This window comes from Apis mellifera, linkage group LG12 (genome assembly GCF_003254395.2).
Source record: "Apis mellifera strain DH4 linkage group LG12, Amel_HAv3.1, whole genome shotgun sequence".
Classification (NCBI taxonomy): Eukaryota; Metazoa; Arthropoda; class Insecta; order Hymenoptera; family Apidae; genus Apis; species Apis mellifera.
In genome coordinates, this window is record NC_037649.1 from 7,620,178 (window position 1) to 7,644,276 (window position 24,099).

Genomic DNA, 24,099 nt, shown 5'->3' on the forward strand with positions numbered 1-24,099 from the left:
AATATTCTTTTAACAATCGTGGGAAAAATCTGGAATTTTCCTTGGTAATAAAAATGATGTTGTTAAACTAAAGAAAGATATTCATCTTAGTTATCTTAGCCAACGATTAGTTTTTCCCTTCCCCTTTCTTTTTCCTTTCCACTTGAACTTGTAACTCGTGCAACTGAAAATTTATTCGTAATTGAGGAGATAATTAATCGCCGCACCCACCTTTTATAAGTTGATTGTTGAAGAAGAGAACTTTTTGGATATTATAATATTCTTTTAACAATCGTGGGAAAAAATCTGAAATTTTCCTTGATAATAATATTAAAAATAATGTTGTTAAACTAAAGAAAGGTATTCATTAGCTATATCTTAGCCAACGATTAGTTTTTCCCTTCCCCTTTCTTTTTCCTTTCCACTTGAACTTGTAACTCGTGCAGCTGAGAATTTATTCGTAATTGAGGAGATAATTAATCGCCGCACCCACCTTTTATAAGTTGATTGTTGAAGAAGAGAACTTTTTGGATATTATAATATTCTTTTAACAATCGTGGGAAAAATCTGGAATTTTCCTTGGTAATAAAAATGATGTTGTTAAACTAAAGAAAGGTATTCATTAGCTATATCTTAGCCAACGATTAGTTTTTCTCTTCCCCTTTCTTTTTCCTTTCCACTTGAACTTGTAACTCGTGCAGCTGAGAATTTATTCGTAATTGAGGAGATAATTAATCGCCGCACCCATTTCTTCGTTTAACACTTCGTTTTCCCATCACGAGCGCGGCGCGAATACATCGTGTTTTTCGCTCACGGAGCGATATGGAAACGTTTAACGCTCCTCCGCGACTCGTGAGCGCCGCGAGCGAATCCAAAGCGGCGCCCAAGCGAAAGGTCGATCCGATTGTTCTCTCGGCGAATATCTCAATTAATCCCGAATCATATTTATTTCGATACAACCTATTCGACAACGTGAATATCCTTCCTAACTCAACTTCAAAATTACAGATATCTTCTCAATATCGAGAAAATCATTTCCAAGGGGACTACTTCACTTTGCCTCGAATAAATGGACGATCCCACGATCCTCTCTTCTCTTCTGCGACGACGAGGAACGAAAAGAAGAGAACTGTTTCGAAACGGTAAAAGGAGTTAACAATCGAGCGCAAGTCTCTTTCTCCATTTCTTCGTGCATTCGGGGAACGGCGTAACACGGGAATTCTCACATACGCGCGCGCGCGATAATCTCGTAATAAATCGTAACGCAGAGAGTTGAGCCGAGTATTTAAAAGCAACGCGTATAAAACCGGTCGCAACGGTATCAAGGGGGCAAGATTTATCGCGCTATTCATAAACTGCTCGCCTATACAATCTTTCTCTCTAGGATGTTGAGGGGCTTGAATAACGATCCACTCTCGAATGCCGCGTGAAAATTAATAAGTATCGGCTGCGCGTTCGTAAAGTATCGCGCTAATAACCTCCCCCCTCTCCAAAAAAAGAAAAAAAATAACGGAATATGAAGACGAAAGTGTTCAAACTCGAGAGGAGAAAGCGTTTAGAAACGAAACGCTTGAATTTTTGGCAAAAGATTCTATTGGGTTGGATTGGAGTGAGTTCTTCTTTGATGATCGTGTTGGGAAAAAATCAAAAATAGGGGATCTTTCTTCGATCCGTTAAGAGATTCGATTTCGAATCTCAATTTTTCCGTCTTTTGGAGATTGAAATTCTTTTCGAACGATGGTAGATCGATTCGAGCACAAGAATCAATTTTCTTGGAAGATCAGTTTCTTGGACGAGACGTAACACCGTGAAATTTCGCGGGAAGCTTTTAAGCTTTAATTTATCCGCCATAAAAACACCTTAATGGTTATGATAAGTAACAGAGGGCATAGATATATATGTGCGATGTATCGGTGGCGCGTTAAATTAAATACAGTGGAAGCGTCGTGACGGAAGCTCGATGAGCGTCTCTTTAATATCTTGAAAGCATTCTGTGCCCGGGATTTTTACTTTTTGCTCGTGTGAATATTGAAAAAAAAAGAAGGAGGAGGAGGAAGAGAGAAAGAGAAGAGAGGAGAGGAGGGAAAAAAAATAAACGCGGGTCGACGGCGCCTCGAGATCGTAAAGAGTTGTCGGTCGAATTCAAATTTTAAAGAGATTCGCGCGCTCAAGTGGGTCTTAAAAGTCCACTGTAGATTTTAAGAGGCGACATTTCAAGGTTAAACGTGTCGACCTGTCGCGAATTCTCGTCCGAAGGAATATTTTTTCGCCTTCTCTTTTCGTTCGACGATGATAAAAAGAAAGAGGAGAGACGAGAGAATAAGAAATATTCAAAAAAAGAATTGAAAAGAGAGAAAAATAATAAGCAATTACTTTTTCAATATTTCTTTCTCTCTTCTCTTCCTGTTTCTTTAGAAATTTTTAAACAATGACTTTCTCTGAGTAAACTTTGATCCTTCGAATTATCTCTCCGAATTATTCGATGAATTTTTGAATTACAATTTCCTCGAATAATTATACCGTGCTTCTTTTTCAAAAAGAAAAAAAACAAAGCAAAATAGGAAACGAGGACAGGGATCAGGCAGGCTGAAACTTTTTTAATCCAGACAAAGATAGGCCATTGTGCGCGTTGAATGGAAAGAAATCAATATCACAGCGCGGCAACTGTGTGCAACTTCCTTTCCGCTTAGGTTCCCGGTTCGTTTTTCATCGGTAGACTGCTCTTAAAATACAAGGGAACCATCCTGAAAGCCGATTGTCTCTCCTCTGCCCGGAAGTGGTGTCTAACCGCTTCCGCCACGCCGCACTTTTTAAACTTTCCACCGAGCCGATCGGAAAAGATGATATCGTCTCTCGAAAGGAACCCTCTCAAGCCTTGCTTCCCTCAAACTTCCCACGTCGATCCTTAGATCCTTGTACGATTATAAATAAAGTAATCACGCGTTGCGATTACATCATCAATACTTTATCCTTCAATGAAACCAACGATCTTTCGATCAAAAAGATTCGTTCTGTGCGAATTTCTCTCTTCTTCTCAAGTGTAAAAATGTCAAGATGAATATGCCGAAAGGACGTGATTTCGCGAGAGATCGATCAAACTGCTGTCTGCGCGCAAAGTTTAGAATATTCTCGAGCGAGAAATATAACAGTTTCGTGGGCTACTGTACAAATTGGAGGAAAGATCGATCTTATCTGGATGTTTCACGGTCGAGAAAGCTTGCGTCGAGCACTACTTCTTGCAAGATCCGGCCTCGTTGGGAACCTCGGAGCGAAAAAGGGTGTCTCGGTTTGTTAAACGAGGAGAGTTTCGCTCGGATACCACGCGTGGATTTACCACAATGCCGCAAGTTGCGTCACGACAAGATACGATAGAAAAGAGGTACAGTTTAATAAAACGTTGCCAACGTTGATAATTAAAATCTTTGACTGCGTTTCCATTCTTAATATTTATTCAAAATCTGGAAAGGGATCGATTATTATATAATCGTTCTATCTGTTCCTTAATTTCTTCTGATTTCATCCACTTTATAACCGCGTCCATACTTGGAAAGGTGAATCACCCGATGGAGGAGTCCAGTTATCGAAGTGCAAATAATCGGGAATGATAGCTACGACTCTCCGGACAGATGCGATTGCTCGTCAAGAGATGGGTTTGCCACCGATATCTCTTCGTTGCCAGCAAACTCTCTCGAGTTTTTCGAAAGGGGGGATAAAAAAGAGAGCGAGGAAATTTTACGAGATGCTAAATTTTCCCGCGGACGGGGGGGAGGCGGGAGCGCAATTTTTACGAGGTTTCATTAAAAGCGCGCGGTGAGGTCTGCTCGACAAAAGCGGGAGACGCGACCGAGAGTGTCTTTCGACGCGCAGACGGCATTATTGTCCGCCCTTTAAAAATAGAATCGTTCAAAACCGTAGAAATACATTTCCTGCGAGCTACTCGAGCCGTGCAGCTGGTGCAACGCGGGCTCTGGCTCGCGCGGCTTCTGTTCGTGAAGAAGGCCTCTCCTCCTCCGACAGGAGAGGAGAGGTAATTAAAAATAGGCTTCGGCGAGGAATTGAATGGAACGCTTGCCAAATCCTATCGCGCGTAATAATCCCTTCAATCGCCGTTCAAACTCTTTCTTACCCTTAAACCTCTGGAAAAAATTCCAAAAATTCTCGAAAGGGAAGCAACCGCGTGTAAAATCGAAAATAGAAATTATTAAAATTTGGCAAGAAGGAACGAGAAGGGAGAGAGAATTTTCCTCCCTCCCTTTGAATAAGTTACGAGAGAGAGAGGTCGCCCTGTTTGATCTTCGACCGTGGAAAATCGTTTCTTTATTCGTTAACGAGAACGTATATACACGCCAGACGTTATATCCAATGGTCCCTACGGTCTCCTCGGTGGGAGACGAGACAGCACGTCATACGTGTAACCCGTACAGAAAGAGTAACGGGTCATTTAAGAGTTATTAGTTCCGGCTGGAAAGCGGAGAAACACGAAGGACAGGGAAGGAAGGCGCGAAACCGGCGGACCGTCCCTTTCACCCTCTCTCCAACGTCCGCCCCTTCGCCGGATCCGCTCTAACAGAAGAAATTAAGCCCGCGAGGCACCATTGCCTCCGACGAGAAACCGTAAGCTCTCGTGACGTAATATTTATGCAAGCGTTCGGGGGAGGAAACGTAAATATCGGTGACGCGGAACATCTCCATGAATTCTTAATTTCCATCGATTTAATTTTTCTTTCTGTTTCTTTTCTATCATTTTTATTCGAATTGAGATGTCTCGACTTGGCACTTTGGAACGCAAAACTTGGTGGTTTTGGAATTTAGCATTTCGTCGCGATAATCTGGACAATGCGGGAGGGTGCATATTATTACTTCGTTTCCGGGTAAGCATTTGTCACCGTGTTTCTCGCGAGAGCGGCCCGCTTCTCGAATTTGTCAACCGTGCGTCGTTATCCGAAATAAATTTCCGCGTAGAATAAAATTTTCTCGCCGCGTTGTCACCCAACTTTCCAACCCTCCCTCCTTTTCTTCTTCTTCTTCTTTCTTCTTTCTTTTTTTTTTTTCTTCTTCCTTACCGCGCCATTCCATCCAGGATTTCGCGGAACGCCTTCATGACACGTTGTAACGTCGCGAGAAAAATCAAAACACACCGTTTCCCTGAAAGCATTTGTCTCGACTCGTACCCTACGCTACGCTTTTAAACTTTTCACAAGCATTCTTCTTACTTAAGTCCCCGCGCGCATTTAAACGTCCAGCTATAGCACGGGAGAAAAAGAAAAATATACTTTTCGTTTCGAGAGATGCGAATTTTATCGCGGAAAAATTTCCATCATCGTAAATCGAATGAATATATCGGTGTATCGGAGAAAAGACTTTGTTTTAATCGAGAAAATTTTTGCCAGAGCATAAGGATCATCTTTAAACTTTGATTCAATTGTTTTACACGCGTAACAATTCTCGATGGATTGTAAAAATCGAGAAATAAATAACAATCCTCTTCGAACGCGTTCGATTCATTTCGACAAATATAATTAGGATAAAGACGAAGGGAAAAGAGAAATTGTATAAGTATCGAGTTTCGAAAGGAGGCATCGTTAGGATACCGAGCAATTAGCGTGGAACACATTGGGGGGGAGAGTCGCAGGATTCCAATTTTTTCCCGCCAAGAAATACGCGGATTGGCGCGTTAAATCGAGCATCGCCGAGGCTGGAATTCGCGAATCGCGCGAAACAAGGTGGATCGGCGTTCTGCTCCGACTAATCTACTAATTGGAGGGTGGCCACGACGCCGCTGGGGGGTTGCGCGGCAAATTGGGCTAATACAGGAGCAAACAGCATGACGCCTATAAATACGCGGCACGGTGGCACCATCTTCCACGACCGAAGCGCGTGAGAGCGCGTGTTTTTAAAGCTTTCTCCACATCTCAACGTCGTGAAATTCTCTTTTATTTATAATTTCTCAAACAGGCTTGCGAAAAAATAAGTTTCGAAATTTTTCGAGAAGAATAGAGAAAACTGAACAGTTTGGCGAGAAAAGTAAATATATTGGATCGTTTCTAGATTTTTTTTAAAAATACGAATAGAAAATCTATCCCCAATTAAGCAAAATTTGTAATATTTAAAGATTTCGAAAACAAGAGACACCCTAAGATTCGAAACATCGAGTATTGATTCCAATTGACATCTTTTTACTTTTTCTTTTCGTGTGAACGAAGCTTAATGCGCAAACCGGGCTTGAAACGGGCTTTCGAGGGTGAAGAGGAGAGAAGCCTGCTACTTCTCACCCTCGAGATACGGGTGTAGCACGCCACACGTTCCTATAATAAGTCCTTAACGACCTTTCTAAATGCAGTCGGTACCTTCACGACCGCTACCCACCCACTGCGCGACAAGAGCATCCATTAGACCAGGAGGGGAAAGGGCGAACCGTTCGATGAAGCTTTCCCTAACCGTGAAACGAATATTTTCTTCCTTCCTTCCTTCCCTCTCAACAGGAAACCCTTTTGTGTTTTCACTCGTCATAATTACTTAAGGCGGAAACAAAGAGAAACACGAGCTACAAACTTAATACATCCGTTCCGTTCCAGCGGATTAACCCTTGCCTCGATATCCCCAAAAATTTCCAAATCCCAAATAAAACAAAATATTCGAAATCGCGTTAATTCTACGATATTTCCACTTTTAAATTTTAACGAATGGATAAGAAATTGGTGAAGAATAAAACCAGGATAATCCATCTTGTTCCAATTCGAGTGAAGAAGACAGGAATTCCTCTCGATGGATAATTACAATGGTTGGGGCGAAACGCGGGGCTGCATTTTCGCATCGCGGCAACTGGAATGATGCAATGCGCGCGCAGCCAGCTATGCAAAGTCGAAGAGCCATATGCGGAGAACGCTTACAGGTTGCAGGTGCACCTGTACCGGGGCAATAATTCAACGTATCGAAGCGGCGGGCAGGCCGCCGCGATGGTGCGACTCGGGGAGCACGAACGGACACGAAAGTCGTGGGGAAATGCACCGATGATAAATTGCGGGGGAAAGTACTTCCGTTTCGTGTTTGTCGTCCACGTCGCTACCGTGTCCAATCTTTTGAATCGTGAAGATTTCAATTTTCTCAAATATCAATTTTTTCGTGAGGAAAGGAAAACGAGCTAAGGGATCGATCGAAAGATAAATAATCTTGGAATCTTATTTCGACGATATATAATTGGGGATTGAGTGTTTTCAGAATATTTTTTCGAGAATTTATCTTCGATTCTTCTTTAAAAGAGTTTGGTCAAAATGGAAGACGAGAGATTTCGAGATTGGGATGTATCATTGGGCAATAATTTCTCAGTGAATTCGTGCAACTGAATCGAGAGTGTGGCAGTGCGAAAAACGCCAGGAACACCGGAACTTGGAACACTTCGAGCAAAGTTTCCAGTTCGAAATGGAGAAAAGTCGGCAGTAAGGGAAAAAACGAATGGGGGATGAAACGTTGCCAAAACGTTTCTAGCTATCGGATCCTTTATAAATAAACTACAAAGATCAAAATTTATCGTTAGGATTAGGATAAGGAATTCGTGTTACTTTTGTTTCTTATTTTTACTTAAACCAAGAATGGTAGAAACTTTGAAAACTTTTTAAACTATTTTACACCGACAGAGATCTATTCCAAGATTAATTCCAGCTGGAACAAGATCACGATTATTTCATTTATCTACTCCAGAATTGGAAAAGTGGTCGATATACGTTGTAGATATCCTAATCACAAAGCTTCAACTGGGAATAACAAGGGTAGCTGAGATTCGAGAGAACGATCCCGACATCACGAAAACCACAACCACAGATCCAACAGTCACAATCAGGGACAACTGCAAGTTGCAAGTCGTGAGGATACCGCGCCAGAGAAATTCCTCCCATGAATATGGAATTCGCTAAACACTCGCTAAAGACACGAGAAATGAAACAGATCTACGGGAAATGGAAACATTGAATTTGCAAAAAAGAATTTTAAAATTCTCTATTAACAAATATTTGGAACTTTGTGCGAAAAGACAGAAATAATATAGAAGTAAAAATTATATTCCAAATTCAATTATCGAAAAAGAGAGAAATCTTGTCTACGTTAATAAGATTCTAGTTGTAACAGGTTACGCACAGGGGATCTTTTACGGAATCCGATTGTGAGAGAACGGGATGCACGCAGGACAGGTTACCGTTACGTGTTTTCTAAAGGCCTATTCACGAGTTACATCGTCTGAATTGTCCACCACCCACCAACAATGGCCTTTGTTGCGCGATAATCAATCTACAGAGAAGGAAGACACCGCGTGTCGAGCAACGGTGGACGATTAAACGGAAATTGGCCGTTTTCACGTCATATTTCATTCGCGTCCCGTTCGACAAAACGAACAAAACTCGGTTCGATCGATCGAGGCGAGAACGAAAGGATAGACTTTGCCAACTCGTTCTTAAACTCGCGCCTCGTTCATCCCATCCGAATGCCGCGAGATCTCTGTCGCAAGATTCATTCATAAAAATTCATGGGAAAAAAAATAAAAGAAAGAGAAGAGAAGAGGATAATAAGATTCTCTCAATCATTTCCCGATCGTTGGAGAAATATCAAGCGTGGAAAATTGAAAAGAGAAAGCGTTCGTTTCGTTATCATCTTCTTCTTCCTCGAGAGGATGAAAATTAAATCGAGTGTTACTCGATTAATAACGAGATCCTCCTCCCGTGTGCATTTTCGCGACGCGTTTTAAACGCTCTATTGTTCGCGGATGAACTTATCCCCTTAGCTCTTTTCACCTTTTCTCCTTTCCCTGCCACGAATCCCAGCCATCCTCTCTCCATCGCGGGTCGAATCTCAAAGGTCAGTGTTGTGTACCCGGTTGCTGTTCCGTGTTTAGTCGATACCCACCTCCTCCTCCTCGATCACGAACAGGGTCGCGTGCGAAATTCCGCGCAAGGGTGCTCACACCCGCCTCAAACTGGATATCTTCTTCCACGAAAAAGAGAAACGAACAATTTCGAATATTTTCATCCGTGACAAAATGAATATAAATTAAGTCGAGTTAAGATTTCGTTACATTGTTGCAACGAATAAGAGCAATGAATCTTGGAATGGTTTTAATCTCAAACGGCGAAGCACAAATTTTAAGTTTAATTGTAGAAAAAGGAGTTCGAGTTTTGATTCACACTGAGTTACATGGAGAACGGTCTTCCATTATCTTGATATCCGAATTCGATCGATTAATTAACCCCGAAAAGGAAGTCTCTTTACGATGTTTGACAGACCATTTACCATTCACTCTCTCGTTAGATTAAACCCCCTTCGACGAAAGAAAATTACCTCTTCCAAATGGGTGCGAAAATCGTTTTACGAAACATCGAGAAGCGAAATTTCTATTTGGCGCAAACTCTTTCTCGAACTCAGTGTATTATGACCCGTTTCCAGCATCTCCAATATCATCAACAACGTTATTAAAAACGAGAATAAACGCCATTATTCCGAAGAACCGCGATCGGGAGCAAACTGGCCGCGATATCGATCGAAGCGATCTCCTCGAAAGGATCGAGCTACCGTTAATTACGTACACGTATGACGTGCACATTAAATACGGAAGAAAAAAGAAAAGAAAGGGGGAGAGAGAGAAAAAAAAAGGAAAAATCGACGTGTCCCCTAGCGATCTAACGATCTCTCTCCACCGAGGTAATTAATCTAACGATACGAATCTCTATCTACACTCCCCGACAAAACTACCATCCAAAGACAAGAGCCGTGATTTTCGATCGATTTTCTGCCAGAAGAAAGGGAAAGAACCCACGGCTCGATTCAAGCAAGGATTAGAATTTGCATCGATTGCGTCGATTCACTTTATTTCGAACTCTTGTTATCGTTACTCGAGAAAGAACAGATTTATTTTGAAATCGTGTATTTGAGGAGAAATTGAAAATCATGACGGGGTAATTTTTGCCGCGGAGTGTATCCCCCTTTCCTGGCCGGGGAAAGTTTTCTTTTTCGTGCGGACAAACGTTAATTAGAAGCAATATATTATCCACGGCCGCTTATCAGCGGAAGAACTTGAATAATTCAAGGCGTGATTACCGTCAAGGTGAGCCGGTCGTAGGGTCATTCTTCGAACGGGCGGCCGCAGCCTCTGGCAATTAAATTTATCCAGCAGGGAGAAAGAGAGAGAGAGAGAGAGGGAGGCAGGCTCCTTGCCAGACGGAAAATCGTTTCCACCGTAAGGAATTTTGTTTGTTATGCCTGCGTCATTGTGGATGCCAGAACGATAATGGAACTCGCAAAACTACATTACCCTCCCCTTTTTCTCTACTAGTATATGTGTATGTGCATGTATATACGGGGTGTGAATGCTCGAAGGACAAAACGAGCCCTCCTTCGATTTTTGAAAAGTGAGTTAACGCTTTCGTTTTTTACTTTTCCATGTCTCCCTTTTATCCAGGAGAGAATAGTAATTGTAAAAATGAAGAGATTATTGTCATATTTCATTTATGAGAAAGTAATTGTGCTCGAAAATGTTTCGACAGGATCCTATTTTAGAAAAATTGGAAAAATCCTTTGGAAAAGAAAGATCGGTGGTGAGGTAATATCACGCGCAATTTCTTTTCCCCCAACGTATTTTCCTCATCCTGTGTTCCACTGTCGAAAAACTATTCTCGCGACACGGGCGAGTGTTCCGAGCCGAGTTTATTGCGCGACGAGCGCACCTACATAGCTGCGTCGGAATTTCGTGTTCCTCCGGCGGAACACGAAATCGCCTGCAACTGCCGCTTAGCTTTTGCTATTTTTACTCCTTTTAGTCGGTGCACAACCGCGCCGTGCCTCCCGCGTTCCCGCGACACAGGTTCGCGAAGCTTGAAAACCTTTGAGAAATAAGAATGCCGGGGGGAGGGGGGGGGGGGAAGGATTACCCGTTTTTATATACAGGGTGTTCGAGAAGGGCGAGATAAGAGAAATAAGGGAAAATCGAGAGAAGATCTTTGTAGAAATATAATCAGAGCTCGAGTCGAGGCTTTCTTTGTGAAAAATGATTTTTAGAATTAATTTTTATTTCGTTCCTTTTTTTTTTTTTTATTTATACAGGAATAAGGGAATAAATGGACTGTGCCAATTATCTACGAAGGTTTCTCATACCGTTTGCAGTATAAACGAGTTCGATTGAATATCCACCGCTGCGTAAATATGGCCGACCATCGAACGATCGACTTAAATCACCAGACCCAGAGGGGGAAGTTAGGAAAGTGGAGAAGATGTAAACTTTTCAAGGGATACGAATGTTAAACACGTTTGGAATCGTTTTCCTCGTTCCACGTTTGGAAAAAATACATCGTTTCGTCGATCAGTTTCAATTAAAAAAAAAGATTAATTATTCAACTATATGTTAGTCTTGCTCCTTTTTCACGTTATTAAATTACGTAAATAAAATTATCGTTCCTCGTGGTAATTTTAATTTACAGCAGGGCAAAAAAACGCGAGGAAGAAAGTTTATCGCGCGCGTTAAGAAGTTCCTTTGGAAAAAGAAGGATCGATCGAGCATAGGCACCGCGGATTCTAAAGTTAGATCGGCTCTGCATAATTTCTCTTCGACGCGTGTTTCAGGGAACAGTTTCGGTGTTGCTAACCGAAGAAATACCGCTGAATAGACAACAAGCTTCCACTCTCGCTCGACCACGAGGCTCGAATATTTCGCGTTCCTCGCGCATATTTTAAAAGACATATTTAAAAGGCATTATATTTCGAATCCTCCTCCCCCTTTGCCCTTTTAATATCGAGCCCTTCTTCTTTTGTTTACAATAAAAGACTCGTTCCAATAAAAATTTTCATCCCACGATTTCTCAATCTACTTTATTATTCCTTCACGAATCGATAAAACCTGTTAATTCCGATATTCCGTCATTCTAACGAAAATAAACAAAAATAAAAATAGATCTAGAAAATTCCTCGAAGACCAGATCGAGACGTACGAATGAATTAAAATATTAATTTAAAAACGGTCGAGAAAACCGATATCTCGACGAGAAAGAAAGAGAGAAAGGGAATAAAAAAAAAAGGAATTTTCGTCCCCGAAAATTGCGTCTCGCGTGACCCAAATACCCAAATACAATGGCAGCCGTTATCGACGAACCAGACGATTTCTCCTGCTCCGTTTTCGAAAAAAAATTTCCTCGAGCCCCTCCTCGATGATACGCGAAATATTCGAGTAATCGCGCGGCAATCGCATCGCATTTCCACAAGCAAAAAAGTTTTAAAGGACAGAAACTCGGGAGGAATTTGGCGGGGAGATTTCTTTTGCCCGTTTCGAATCCTAATTGCCGGCGTAAAAGCAAGCCGGATTTACCGGCGGAATTTCGTCTGACCGTCGTTACGCGACGGCACAATGAAATTCCGGCCGAAATCGTTCCTTTGCGATACACACGGCGAGATTTCTCCTTTTTTCTTTTTTTTCTTTTTTTTCCTCCCCTATTTGCTCTCTGACCGATTTCATTCCGTTTCGAGGGAAAACGAAAACGCGTATCGATCGATCGACGGTTAAACGGAATACGAGAGCGAGTATCCATGTAATGGTGTACGTAACATTACGATAGATTAATATTATTATTCCAAAGCTGGAATTAATATCCTCCCCTATGGATTTAATATTTCGGATTATTTGAGACTAGCTAAAATTAATAACGAATAATTATTGAATAGATGGATTGAAAATAGCTCGAGAAAATAATAGTTAAAAGATAATCTGGTATACTTGAAATTAAATCAAAAAGATCGTTTCAAACTTGTGAATGCGATTGAAATCCTCGTCGAGGAGATTCATATACGAAAAAAGAGAAATTTCTTTCCACCGAGTATAATCATCCATCCATTTTTCGACTTATCTTATCCCATTGGAGGGAAAATCTGGCGAATTTGAGCGCAACGGAATTATCTTTCTCATCCATTCTTACTTTCACCTACCGCGCCACGTATTTTCAATCTTCCTTTCATCCTTCGTTTCCCTCATATCCGAGAGGAATATCTCGCTTGATCGGGTTGCGCGCGACAGATATAATTGCGAATGAGATTACACCCTCGTGCGAATCCTATTCAACGCTTTCACGTTGCGCTCCTCGTTTCGTGCACTTTTGCGAGATGGATATGCATACCGGTACGAAGAAGAGAGAGAGAGAGAGAGGGGAGTTGAATTTTATCGGATAACGACGCGTTCGTCCATTATAATTGTAGCAAAAGACTGGCTCTGCCGTGTAACTACACCCTATTCCACGAGTATCTACTTCTTGCTTTCGAATGTAAGAATAGCGAATGCATTTGGGATTTAAAAAAGTTTCTCTCGCCAATTTTATTTTTCCCTAAGTGGACGTATTTACGAGCGTACGTATGAGAGGAAATTTGAGAAATAATAAGATTCTCGATAGATTGCCAATTAACCATCTTTAGATTCGTTTCTATTTTTCTTTTATTATTGCTCTTTGACGAGCGAGGGTAAAATAAGAGATTTAAATATAGAAATATGTTTTTGAAAGATATATTATAATTTTTTTCTCTCATAAATTGTAGAATAAAAAGATGGTGAATTGGTAAAATGGTATAAATAATCGTGGAAAGTTATTTTCGCTCGACGAAATAACAGTATCCTGTAACGCGCGTTTAACAAGAAAAATACGACTCTGCATGCAAGATGATCCCTGAGCAAAATAGATGCAGCAGATTAAATCGCGATATTATCGAAAGCTAAAATTCAAAGTTAATTAAGGGAACTGAAAAAAATCTCCGATTTAATTCCAACTTGCACGGAGCTTAACATCTCGAGCTATTAATATTAAATCTCGTTACGAAAAAGAAAAAGAGAAAGAAAGAAAATCAATCATGAATTATGAAACATCGTGGGGGGAAAGGGGCAAAATCAATCGAATGAAAAAATGGCGCGGAATATCGAATGAAAATATCGAGAGAAACGAGAGAATTTATAAAATATTTGCCCACTTGTTCTATAATAAAATATTATAATCTGTTTTGTTTCGCAAAATAACTCAAACATAAAACGCGCATAAAATTTCATCCTTTCGAATAAAATTCAAAGATCTATCTTCGAGCGAGACTCTTCCGCTTTCTTTCGAATTTGTCGAAAAAAAAAAATCTCAAATTTTCTAAATTAATCTAAACAATTGCACTCGAAAATTAACTCGAATCAACTTCGAATCAACAATTCTTTCGTTTGCCATTTTAAACCGTTCTTTTTTCTCTCTCTCACAATTTTCTCATCCCCTTCCCCCCTCCTGAAACGTAACTGTATCGCGTGATACGCACTTCCTGTGGGTGAATTCCTTAACGAACTAGTTTCGAACGAGCTAGCATTTCAGCTGCATTTCAGCGCCCAACGTTTTCTCGCTCGAAACGCGTGGAATTCCGCGCACCAGTTGGCATTTTGACCGAACCAGGAGATACCTCGATCAGGGATACCGTTAGCAAATTACCCGCCCGTTAAATTTATATCGAATCAATCGAGCCGATAAAACGCGGGCGAGATGCCTCGTCGCCGTTTTCGATGATTCTCGGATCGGATTATTTCATCGAAATTATAACACTTGCAACCGACGAGCAAACATATTCTAGAATTTTATCAAGAGAGAACGATCGAATCCAAAGGATTTCTTTCGAAGAAAGAAAAGAATTTTCCCCGATGTTTTTTAACTCTTTCGAACGAAACATCGAATAATCTCGAGTAAATGTAAATTTAAATATTTTCCATTTTCTATTATTCTCGAAAGAGTCTCGAATTAATTCGAGCAATTCAGAGATAGAAGCAGATATTGCGGAGGAAAAATACACGAAGAAGAATCTGCAACGTTTTTATCGCGTTTAAAACTCTCGAGAAATCTATTTTTAATACAATTTCCATCGATATATATTCGAAAGCAAATAAATATGAATGTCGGGACTTCGTTCCCGCGAGAGGGAACGAGAGTAGACGAGCTGTATTTGAATATAATCAATTTCGGGGTACGAGAGAAAATTGTGCTAATAATTGCAAAAATGTGGAAAATTGTTACAAGATTCGTAATTGGCAGGAAATAATTTTAAAATTATCTTCGTTATCTCGAGATTGTATTAAGAAATGATGGAATTAGAAAGAATAATTCTTTATTTTTAGACGATAAAAATCTTAAATAAACTTTACGCGGTTATTATAATTTAACTATCATTGCAACTATCTTGGCTAAACTAAAAACTATCAAGAACGAGTCACAAGTTTCAAAAAAAAAAACGCGGTTAAAATATAATTACAAAGCGAAAAAAAAGAGTTAATTTAATTTAATTTATTCAGACTTCCTCGATTCTCCCCCCCAATAAAATAAATAAAAATCCGTTACCGTAAAAGATCATTAGCGCCTATCACCTGTTCCACCATTCCAGACCCGGTCGGTCAGTCTAATGAAAATTAATCGAGAGAGCAAGACGCGGGCAGGTGTTATGATAATTCGTTTAAATTAACCCGGGTAAATATCCGTATGCAAAGTTATGCGGCCGAGTTAAATGGGATCACGTTGGTACGCGAGCATCGACGTACACCGGCATGAGTCGTGGCCATTATTTACGCCGATGCAATTATGTTACACGTATCCCGCGCTCGAGTTTGCCTGTATTATTCTAATTTAGCCGCGCAACAACGCACACCGGTGTTTATCTGGATTACAGTTCGGTACTCGATAATAATAGACATCGTTTGTGCCGTTTGTGCCGCGCTTACGAAATCGTCGCGAATCCAATGTTGTTTCTAACGAGGTGTGTTTTAATAATCGGCGAAACGAGAGAAGACGAGAGCGCGATGAAAATCGAATCGCGAATACTCTTTGCACGGGAGAAACCGACTTTACCGATAAAGCAGTTCATTCTGAAAAGAGGTTAGAAATGCGTGCAGTTTGATACTTCGATGACAATGTACTCTAGAAATTTATTTCTACGTCTTTTCGAGGTAAACTTGGATTTATACGAAGAAAATTACTCGATAAGTCGAAATGATTTAAAGGAATTAAATTCTAAACCTAAGATTTAGAAATGAAATTAGATTTGAATGTTTTCTATATTTGGTTCGGTGGATGACAGTGAGTAAATTATTGCTTTCCTAGATAACGATAAATTGGTTCTATTCTGGAAACAAAGGAGAATCGGCCTACATAACGTTTTCAATTTATGTATAGATATACCGTGCCTACTTTATTATACGGTGAAAATTTATAGACTACGCGCGCTACATCTTCAATTTATGAACTTTGATCAAAGCTTGAGAAGTTTAATTGCAACGAACAATAAATCCCGACGAATACCGATTATTTTAACTGAAAACTTTATTAATTCCTTTCGCCAATTAGTCTAACGTTCGCGTGTGTGATTATTCGTTTAATTATTTTCTACCTTACAAGAAATTTCTCTTTTAAAATTAATCTACTAATTAACCTATATTCGAAACATAGAAACTCAAATATTTTAAATAAATAGAATAAGAGAATTCCAAGTAATTTTAAAACAAAGAGCGAAACTAACTTATTATACAATTCATTTTCAACATAGGATTATATTCGAGTCATCTAGAGGTAGTGATGTTAAACGAACTGAATTAATAATAGCAACGAAAAAACGAGCAGCAAATAGAATCATAGAAACTGGCTGTACGAGTCTCGTTATATTCTTGGCGAAAGGAATAAAAGGATATCTTCGTTATAGGGAAAAAATATCGGGGGAGGATAAAATCCCTTCACCATTTCGATCCCATTCAAACGAATTTTTCATCGCAGAAATAATATATATCGTATGTACAAGTCGTTGCTCGAATAAACGATCGTCTTTTTTCAAAACTTTTCGCGCACTTTTATAAAACTAACCTATACGATATGCATTTACGCGATCCGAACCGATCTTTCGACAAATATGAAACCAAAAAACAGATATATTTATCCTTGCTTACGACCGATCCTCTCGAGCAAACGAGTCACAAAGACTCTGCTTGCTCTTCAAGACGTTCCACGAACACAGGAAAATCCTCGGGGAAGAGAAAAGGCACACGACAAATAACGAAACATTGGAATTACTCTTTGATCTTGACTCGTGTTTCGATTATTTTTCTGCCTTTTCGGTAAACCGAATGGAGGTAAAATTGAACAAGCGACTTTACTTCTTACAACGTTGCTCCTCGTTACCGACCGCATTATTCTATTGTTCCATTGTTCTATTGTGGCTAGTTATAGTACAGTTATAAATAACAACCTAACAAATTTCTTCGTGCGGGAAATATCGACGGTATCGTGAATTTATCGCGGTTTTGTGGCACACGTATGTGTATACCGAGTTTGTTAATGTTATTAGTATTTGTATTACCGTTAATATGATATTTATGTAGTTTGGGTGAAACAAGGCGTAAGAATTAATGTATTGATAACTATATAAAATAACGCCAATAATATAGGAAGTCTTAAGAATAACGGTATGATTAACGTTTTTGGAAGGATTTTAAAACGCAATTATCATACAATGACCCTGTTGCATTTCATAATTACCGCGTCATCCTAACCTTGCATGCAAGTTCAACGTACCGAAAACGAATATTTTACAACTATCGAATTACGTACGTTAATCTTTTTTTTATAGTTTTCTCGGGAAAATTACTTACACAATTTTAATATTGCGAATAAATTTGAAATGTGAACAAAGGAAAAAGAAAGAAAATATGGAGAACTGCTCACCTTTTTGATGGCTTCCAGCGCCGCTTCAAAACTCCCAGCATGAGTAAACCGATGTAAACGAGGCCCAGGTGCCAACGGGCTTCCGACTCCCAGGAGCGTATCAAGCACCACCACCAAAACCAATCACCACACAACCACCGGTCAACCTCAACGATCTTTCCGAAAGATCAATTTAGTCACTCGAGTCACACCATGATCGTCCACTATGTATTTTCTTATTTCGATATCGATGTATCGCGACCGACTCGTCACTCGATCAATCGATATTCCCAGATTCTGGAACAATCAATCGAATCTAATTGGAGCAATCATCTAATTGGTTAATTGGTTCGCGCGGGAAGCGTTGCTATTCGTGGAAAAATCGATAGTCGAACGAAAGCACCAATCGTAGCGCCACCATCAAAATTTTTAACCAACTATCTAACCAATAATTTCAATTCATTAAAATGACACAATATATTATAAATTATTATTTATTCGAATAAAAGAACTCAAATAATATTTTTCAGTTTCCTTATCGATATATATGAAACTTTTCCCTCGAGTATATAATGATAAGGAAACTTTTCAACTACTAAAGAACCTTTATAGTTTCTGAGTATTAATGCATAATATGTATAGGTTTGCACGTCAATACGGGTGAACGGCCTATGATCGTACTCTCATATATTGAACTGACTAAACGAATTAATAATGTATTAATTTTAATGAAAACAAAATATAAAAATAAAATAAATCATCGACGACATTCATTATCTACTTTACTCGATAAAAACGATTATCGATTCATCGCATTCGAGTATAACTTTTATTTATTTGTATAGAAAAAATTGTTAAACCGGAAAATATAAGCTATTTTGCGGTTATTTATATATTTATCATGTGTAATCTTTAGCGATTAACGCGGATCAATATATATATATATATATATTTTTATATATAAAATTGATTGATTATTATTATCGAATAATTTCCATCGTTTCACAAAGAAATCTTATTAACGATGCTGTCAAATAACGAAAATTCCTACGATGGTAGACATCTCCACAAACATCCAATGTAACTTGTACTTACACGAGATAAACGTATGCCACTGATTAATTAGCTGCCAATGATGTCAGCGTTACCTAGGTACCCTGATTAATCGTTCGTCCTAAATAATAAATTGCAGATCGTGATAATGAAGACAGCAATTAGCTCCAATTTTTCGAAAAAACCTGTAACCGCTCGTGGAATCTTGTCTTCGACACTTTTTTCGTAATTACGTAATCAATCGAAAACTTTATCAATATCATGACAGTTTTGAGTATAATTTATGTAATGTTATAAAAATGACGTGAAGCCCATACACGTACAACACTATCCCAGTACAAAACGTAAAATTTGATCGTTCCACTCATTTGCGTATTAATTTCGGCACACTATTAATAAACAAAAACACAATGACTCATTTAAAATTGTACATGGCTATATTACGAAAGTAAACACGAGTTCATTTATCCTCAAAACTATCAACACAACGTACAAATATAACAGCTTGAACAAGCCACAAAAAAACTAGTCCGAATGGCGTAGCTTGAAATACAAATCGATTATTTCGCTTTGCGATTGTACGAATCGATGTGATTATCGAAATTTATCGATATAAAAATTAGGTACAGAACGATATTCAGTTCACTTCAATAAATATGAAAAAGCATCGATTAATGCAAAACGAATCATTCCCGTGGAAACGTTGCTAACAAAACAAACTTTTTCTTTTATTCCTACGCGTCACAATGAATCATCCTCACTTTAAAGAAATCGCAATCTAATATCGATTTTATGTAACTACGCAATACGGTACAATCGATATCTATACCATGAAATTTCGTTCTAATCGAACAATCGTTTTCGACTAAAGACCACACTGACCACACTCAGAAACTTGCAAGAATGGTACGTGACGCTACGAATTGATGCAGATTACTAACATTTCCAAAATCTGACCCGGTAACCGCGTTCTGGATGCAGGAAGACGGAAAAACACTGACTGTGAGAGGTCGACGACGTATCGACGTAAGCCGCGAATATATAACGAACGTCGATCAGGCGGAAGTTGCACGCAAAACACAGACACGAACCGGCTGCACGCCGAACTCGAACTGAACTAAAGACAGAGATGGCAGACACGCGGTGGTACTCCTTCCCGGCAGCTCGCCGGGCACCTCGCTTCCCCCACCAATTCCCCACACGTCCCCTTCCCCGCAGTCACGGCTCAAGGTACAGCCGATACGAAGCGCCACGGGTTACGATGCTAATAATCAATCGAATTAGTTTTAATCTACGATGGTCCTTTTTTTTCCAATAGTGAATCTTGAAATATATTACAGTAAAAGGTATTTTAATTCTATTAAGACTATTTTTTATTGTGTATAATGATTTATCGAGAAACTTTCTTTTTCTCAAAATTGAAAATTGTATTTAGTATTGTATTTTGAGGTTATATGTGTATATTAAGTGATCAATATATTAAAGATTAATAATAATAGGAAATTTAAATAAAATAAAATAATAATATGTAAATCGATTATTTTAGAACAAAATGATTTGATAAGCAAAAGATTTATAAACGTTTAAAATATAAAGTAAAATATTCGAAAATATGAGAATCCATTATAGATGAAGTTAGTCGAATATTAGACGTGATAAATTTTTCATAGCTTGAAAAGCACGTAAAAATTTCCTTTAGAGAGAATTTTCAAACAATTTGCCAATTTAGATTTCAATTTAAATTATGTAAAATGAAATAGATATTTCAATTCAATAATATAATCTTATTTAATGTATTGCAATGATTGCATGTATTGCAAAGATGAAGATTTTTACGTAAAAAAATGCAATAATAAAATATCTTACATTATCGTTAAAATTTTTTGATTCTAGATATAATTGACATAAAGCTTGTTCGATACGTGTATATATCTTAGTGATTTAAAGGCAAATAGAAAAAGACGATAAAACACGGTGTTCATCGTATATTTATATCTAGTACTTTCTTGCAAAGCTATTGCATCCTGTAACACGGACACAAAGGAGAAGATGAATTCAACTAGCATTACGTAATTCTCATATTCATTAATTTTATTACAAGATACAGTTAATTCGTAACATAATTCAAAAATTCATCTTTGAAAAATAACTTTCTATGCATCAATCTTTTATTTTATTTCAAATAAGAAATAAATTTTATTAACAATTGAAAGTCGCTATCAGAGTATCAAAATAAAAAGATAAGTGAAAAATATATTTATACATATTACTTTATATTATTAATAGTACTAAACGAATCTCCTAATATAAACTCAAACAGAAATATTATGAGACAACCCTTAACATTTAATCATCCCCTGAGAATCTTTTATTTCCTTCACATTGCTCGCAGCTAAAGGTTACCCTGATTCCTTTCTATTTCTAGATCAATGTACCACGAAGCTACAGAGATGGTTTAATAATAATTATTAACAAAAAAAAACTATGAGGTAAGCTTATTAAATTAAAGTAATTATTAAAATTAGTTAAAAAATTATATAAATTACCGATAATATACGATATATAGATAAAAGAATATACTATTATTTTATAAGAATTTTATAAGATTATAAGATAAAATCCATTCCAGGTATTTCCATTTAATCCAAGCTTATTTAAACGAAAATCTTTAAACGTTATCTGTCCAAGTACATGATACAATAACCAAAAGGCAAAAGAGCAATTTCATTCTTTCAAGTTCTCCAGCTTTGCATGTATGTGTTTCAATGCAAGTAACAAAGAACGCCACTTATTTCTTCTCATTCTTCTCCTTCTTTAACGAATTTAACAAAGTTTAGCATTCTCGAAGTACAATACAATACTAAAGATTAATTAAATCTTCGTTATATTTTAAGAAACAATATTGCTTTAAATAACAGACAAATAAAACCATCATTCTCCTAAGACGAAGAAAAAAAATCAAGAAAACAATGTAAAGCAATTTCTCATATTATCATGGAAATGTTTCAAGATATCGAGAATTACAGTTCACAATCAAAAAAGATTTCACGAGCATCTCCATCTTCGTAAATAAGAAATTCGAATCACGTCCCAGTTATCGCGAAGAAAGTTTGCGATCCAACGCGCATATTCGGCCCGGTTGACCGGCGTCTCGAACTTTTCATTCGTCGAAGTGCAATCGAATCGTCGAAAGCTACTTCCGGCATCTCAGCCCGCCGGAAAGCTTCTCCCGTGAACGGGATCCGGTGCAGCAATCGCGCAGTTTCGCGCTGGTTCCTCCGATTCGGCACAGCTGAGCCGACTTCGGCATTGCTCGGCCACAATCGTAGACGATGCATCGATTTTTCCTTCATTCGCCGCTGCTGCTGCAGCCACGGTGCATTGCTTTTGCACCGTGACCGCGTTGACACTTGCCAACTTTCCATTCCAAGCCTTTCCTCTCTATATTCGCATCGCCTTCTTTCCTTTCTTTTCTTTCTTTCTTTCTTTCTTTCTCGTTCCTTAAAGAGATTTAAAATAGGGAATAAAGCGTGAATGGATGAAATGTATAGGAATGTATAGGATGAAAAGTAAAGCTGAGAATGAATTGATTGGATTTTGTTGTAATGGTTGTAAAAGTAAGTATTAATGTTAACTTTACGAATCTGAAATGTTTTTTATTGATTGAAAAGTTGTAAGGTCGGTTTAATTCGCGGCTTCATTAAAAATATTGCTTTTAATTACCGTTGAGAAAGTTTCTTTTTTTTTTCCAGAGACCAAGGAAGCTATATAACCATTAGTGTTAATCAATTTCCACGAGGATTTATTGCCCCTTTACGAAGAACTTTTTAAGCTCATTTACTTTTTCTCTTACGAGAAACTTCTGCACCGTTTCATCGCTAATATACTAATGATAAACACTTTTAAATTTATGATGTGACTAAAACGATTAATGAATAAATACTATTGTATCAAAAAACGGTAAACGAAAAATCTCGTCAAAGAAGAAAATTATTAGAGGGAAAAGGAAATAATGTACGTAATTTTCACTTGATCATTATTTAAATTGTCATTTAAATATCCATTATTTAAACGTAATTTAATTGTTCACTTAAGTGTGAAAGATAGATTAAGGTCAAGTAAGGTGAAGTTCAGCGGTAAAAATGAAAAGGAGGTGCAGGTGGAGACGGATCAAAGTAATTTTAAACAACCGTGCGACTGGTTTCTCGAGATTTCACGCTGGTTCCTGACAGGTAATGCCCTCGGGACGCGTATGGAAAAAAAACCAAATGGAAACCTAATGTATCGCCTCAGACGGACCTGTCATTGAAACTGATCATTCCACGCGGGAGGTACGGGTCCTTGCGTCTTATTCATGACCGACTACTTCTGGCCAATCATCTTGCATTCTGAATGGGCCACCTGCAGTTACAGAGAGAAGGGATGCATGATAAACTTGAACCGTTTGACCAGGTTGTTACCTAATCCTTTTTATTGGGCACCGATCGAACCATGTCGATCGTATCTGACCTCCTCGATCACAGATTCGTTTCGTCGTTTTGTAGATGAAGACGAAGATGGGAGTAAAGAATGCAACAGATTCGATCAAACTGTAGAAATAAAATTTTCATTCGAAAATATAATCTCTTTTAGATAGCTTAGTGCAGAAATATTCTTTCTTCGAGCAGATAATGGACAATGCGACGTTTTATCGTGGACAGATTTTCGTATGAAAAGATAAGAAGCGCAGAAGGGGAAAGTCACATGAATCAATGTAGAAAGATAAGGATTGTTCAAGGACAGCGGAGTTTAAAGGTAGCTCAAAGTGTTCTCGTGATACTCGACCCAATTTCTCCATCGTGTAATTACTAAGCGAGTTATAAAGCGTGCATTCGTCTGTTTTAGAGACAAACCGTGAACTTCACGTCTCAATTTCTATGGACTCGAAAACATTCGGAAAGTCATATTTTACGTAAGTTTATCTCAAAAAACATATATAAATATATCTATATATACTTCTATATATCTTTCAGAAAAATTCTTAATATTAATTAAGAATATATTAAATTATATTATAATTAAATTTTGTAAAGTATGATATAGATATTAAGTTTATATGAAGTTAAAAATACGTTTAATTTATGTTTTATGAGAATCTGACTCGCATTTATAATTAAATCTTTAATGCATTTTCGCAATTTCGATTTCATATTAAAAATTGTCCGATAAAATAGGATCGATAGGTTCCACGACAAAGAGAAAACACGAAAAAAGAAAATGATGAAAAAGGGAAGAACGAACGCGGTCGTTCAAAGACACATCGATATTCCCCATGCTCTCCATCTTGTCATCACAATATAAAATACCGGCTAAAAAA

At 38.2% G+C, this 24,099-nt stretch overlaps 1 protein-coding gene across 4 annotated transcripts in view; it reads right to left on the reverse strand.

The window, feature by feature from the left end:
- The window catches only part of LOC409783, a 272,897-nt gene extending 253,038 nt beyond the window's left edge, over nucleotides 1-19,859 (reverse strand). The window contains exons 1-2 of one of the 4 annotated variants that reach the window (XM_026444432.1): nucleotides 19,685-19,859; nucleotides 17,712-17,987 (exon numbers count right to left, since the gene is read on the reverse strand). In XM_026444432.1, coding sequence (XP_026300217.1) covers nucleotides 17,712-17,752 — 41 coding nt within the window. In that variant the 5' untranslated portion in view covers nucleotides 17,753-17,987; nucleotides 19,685-19,859. Of the gene's footprint in view, nucleotides 1-17,711; nucleotides 18,007-18,785; nucleotides 19,619-19,684 lie in introns of those variants that run through there. The other 3 variants (XM_026444433.1, XM_026444435.1, XM_026444434.1) reach the window with 3 other exon arrangements.
- Nucleotides 19,860-24,099: the final 4,240 nt, after the last annotated feature.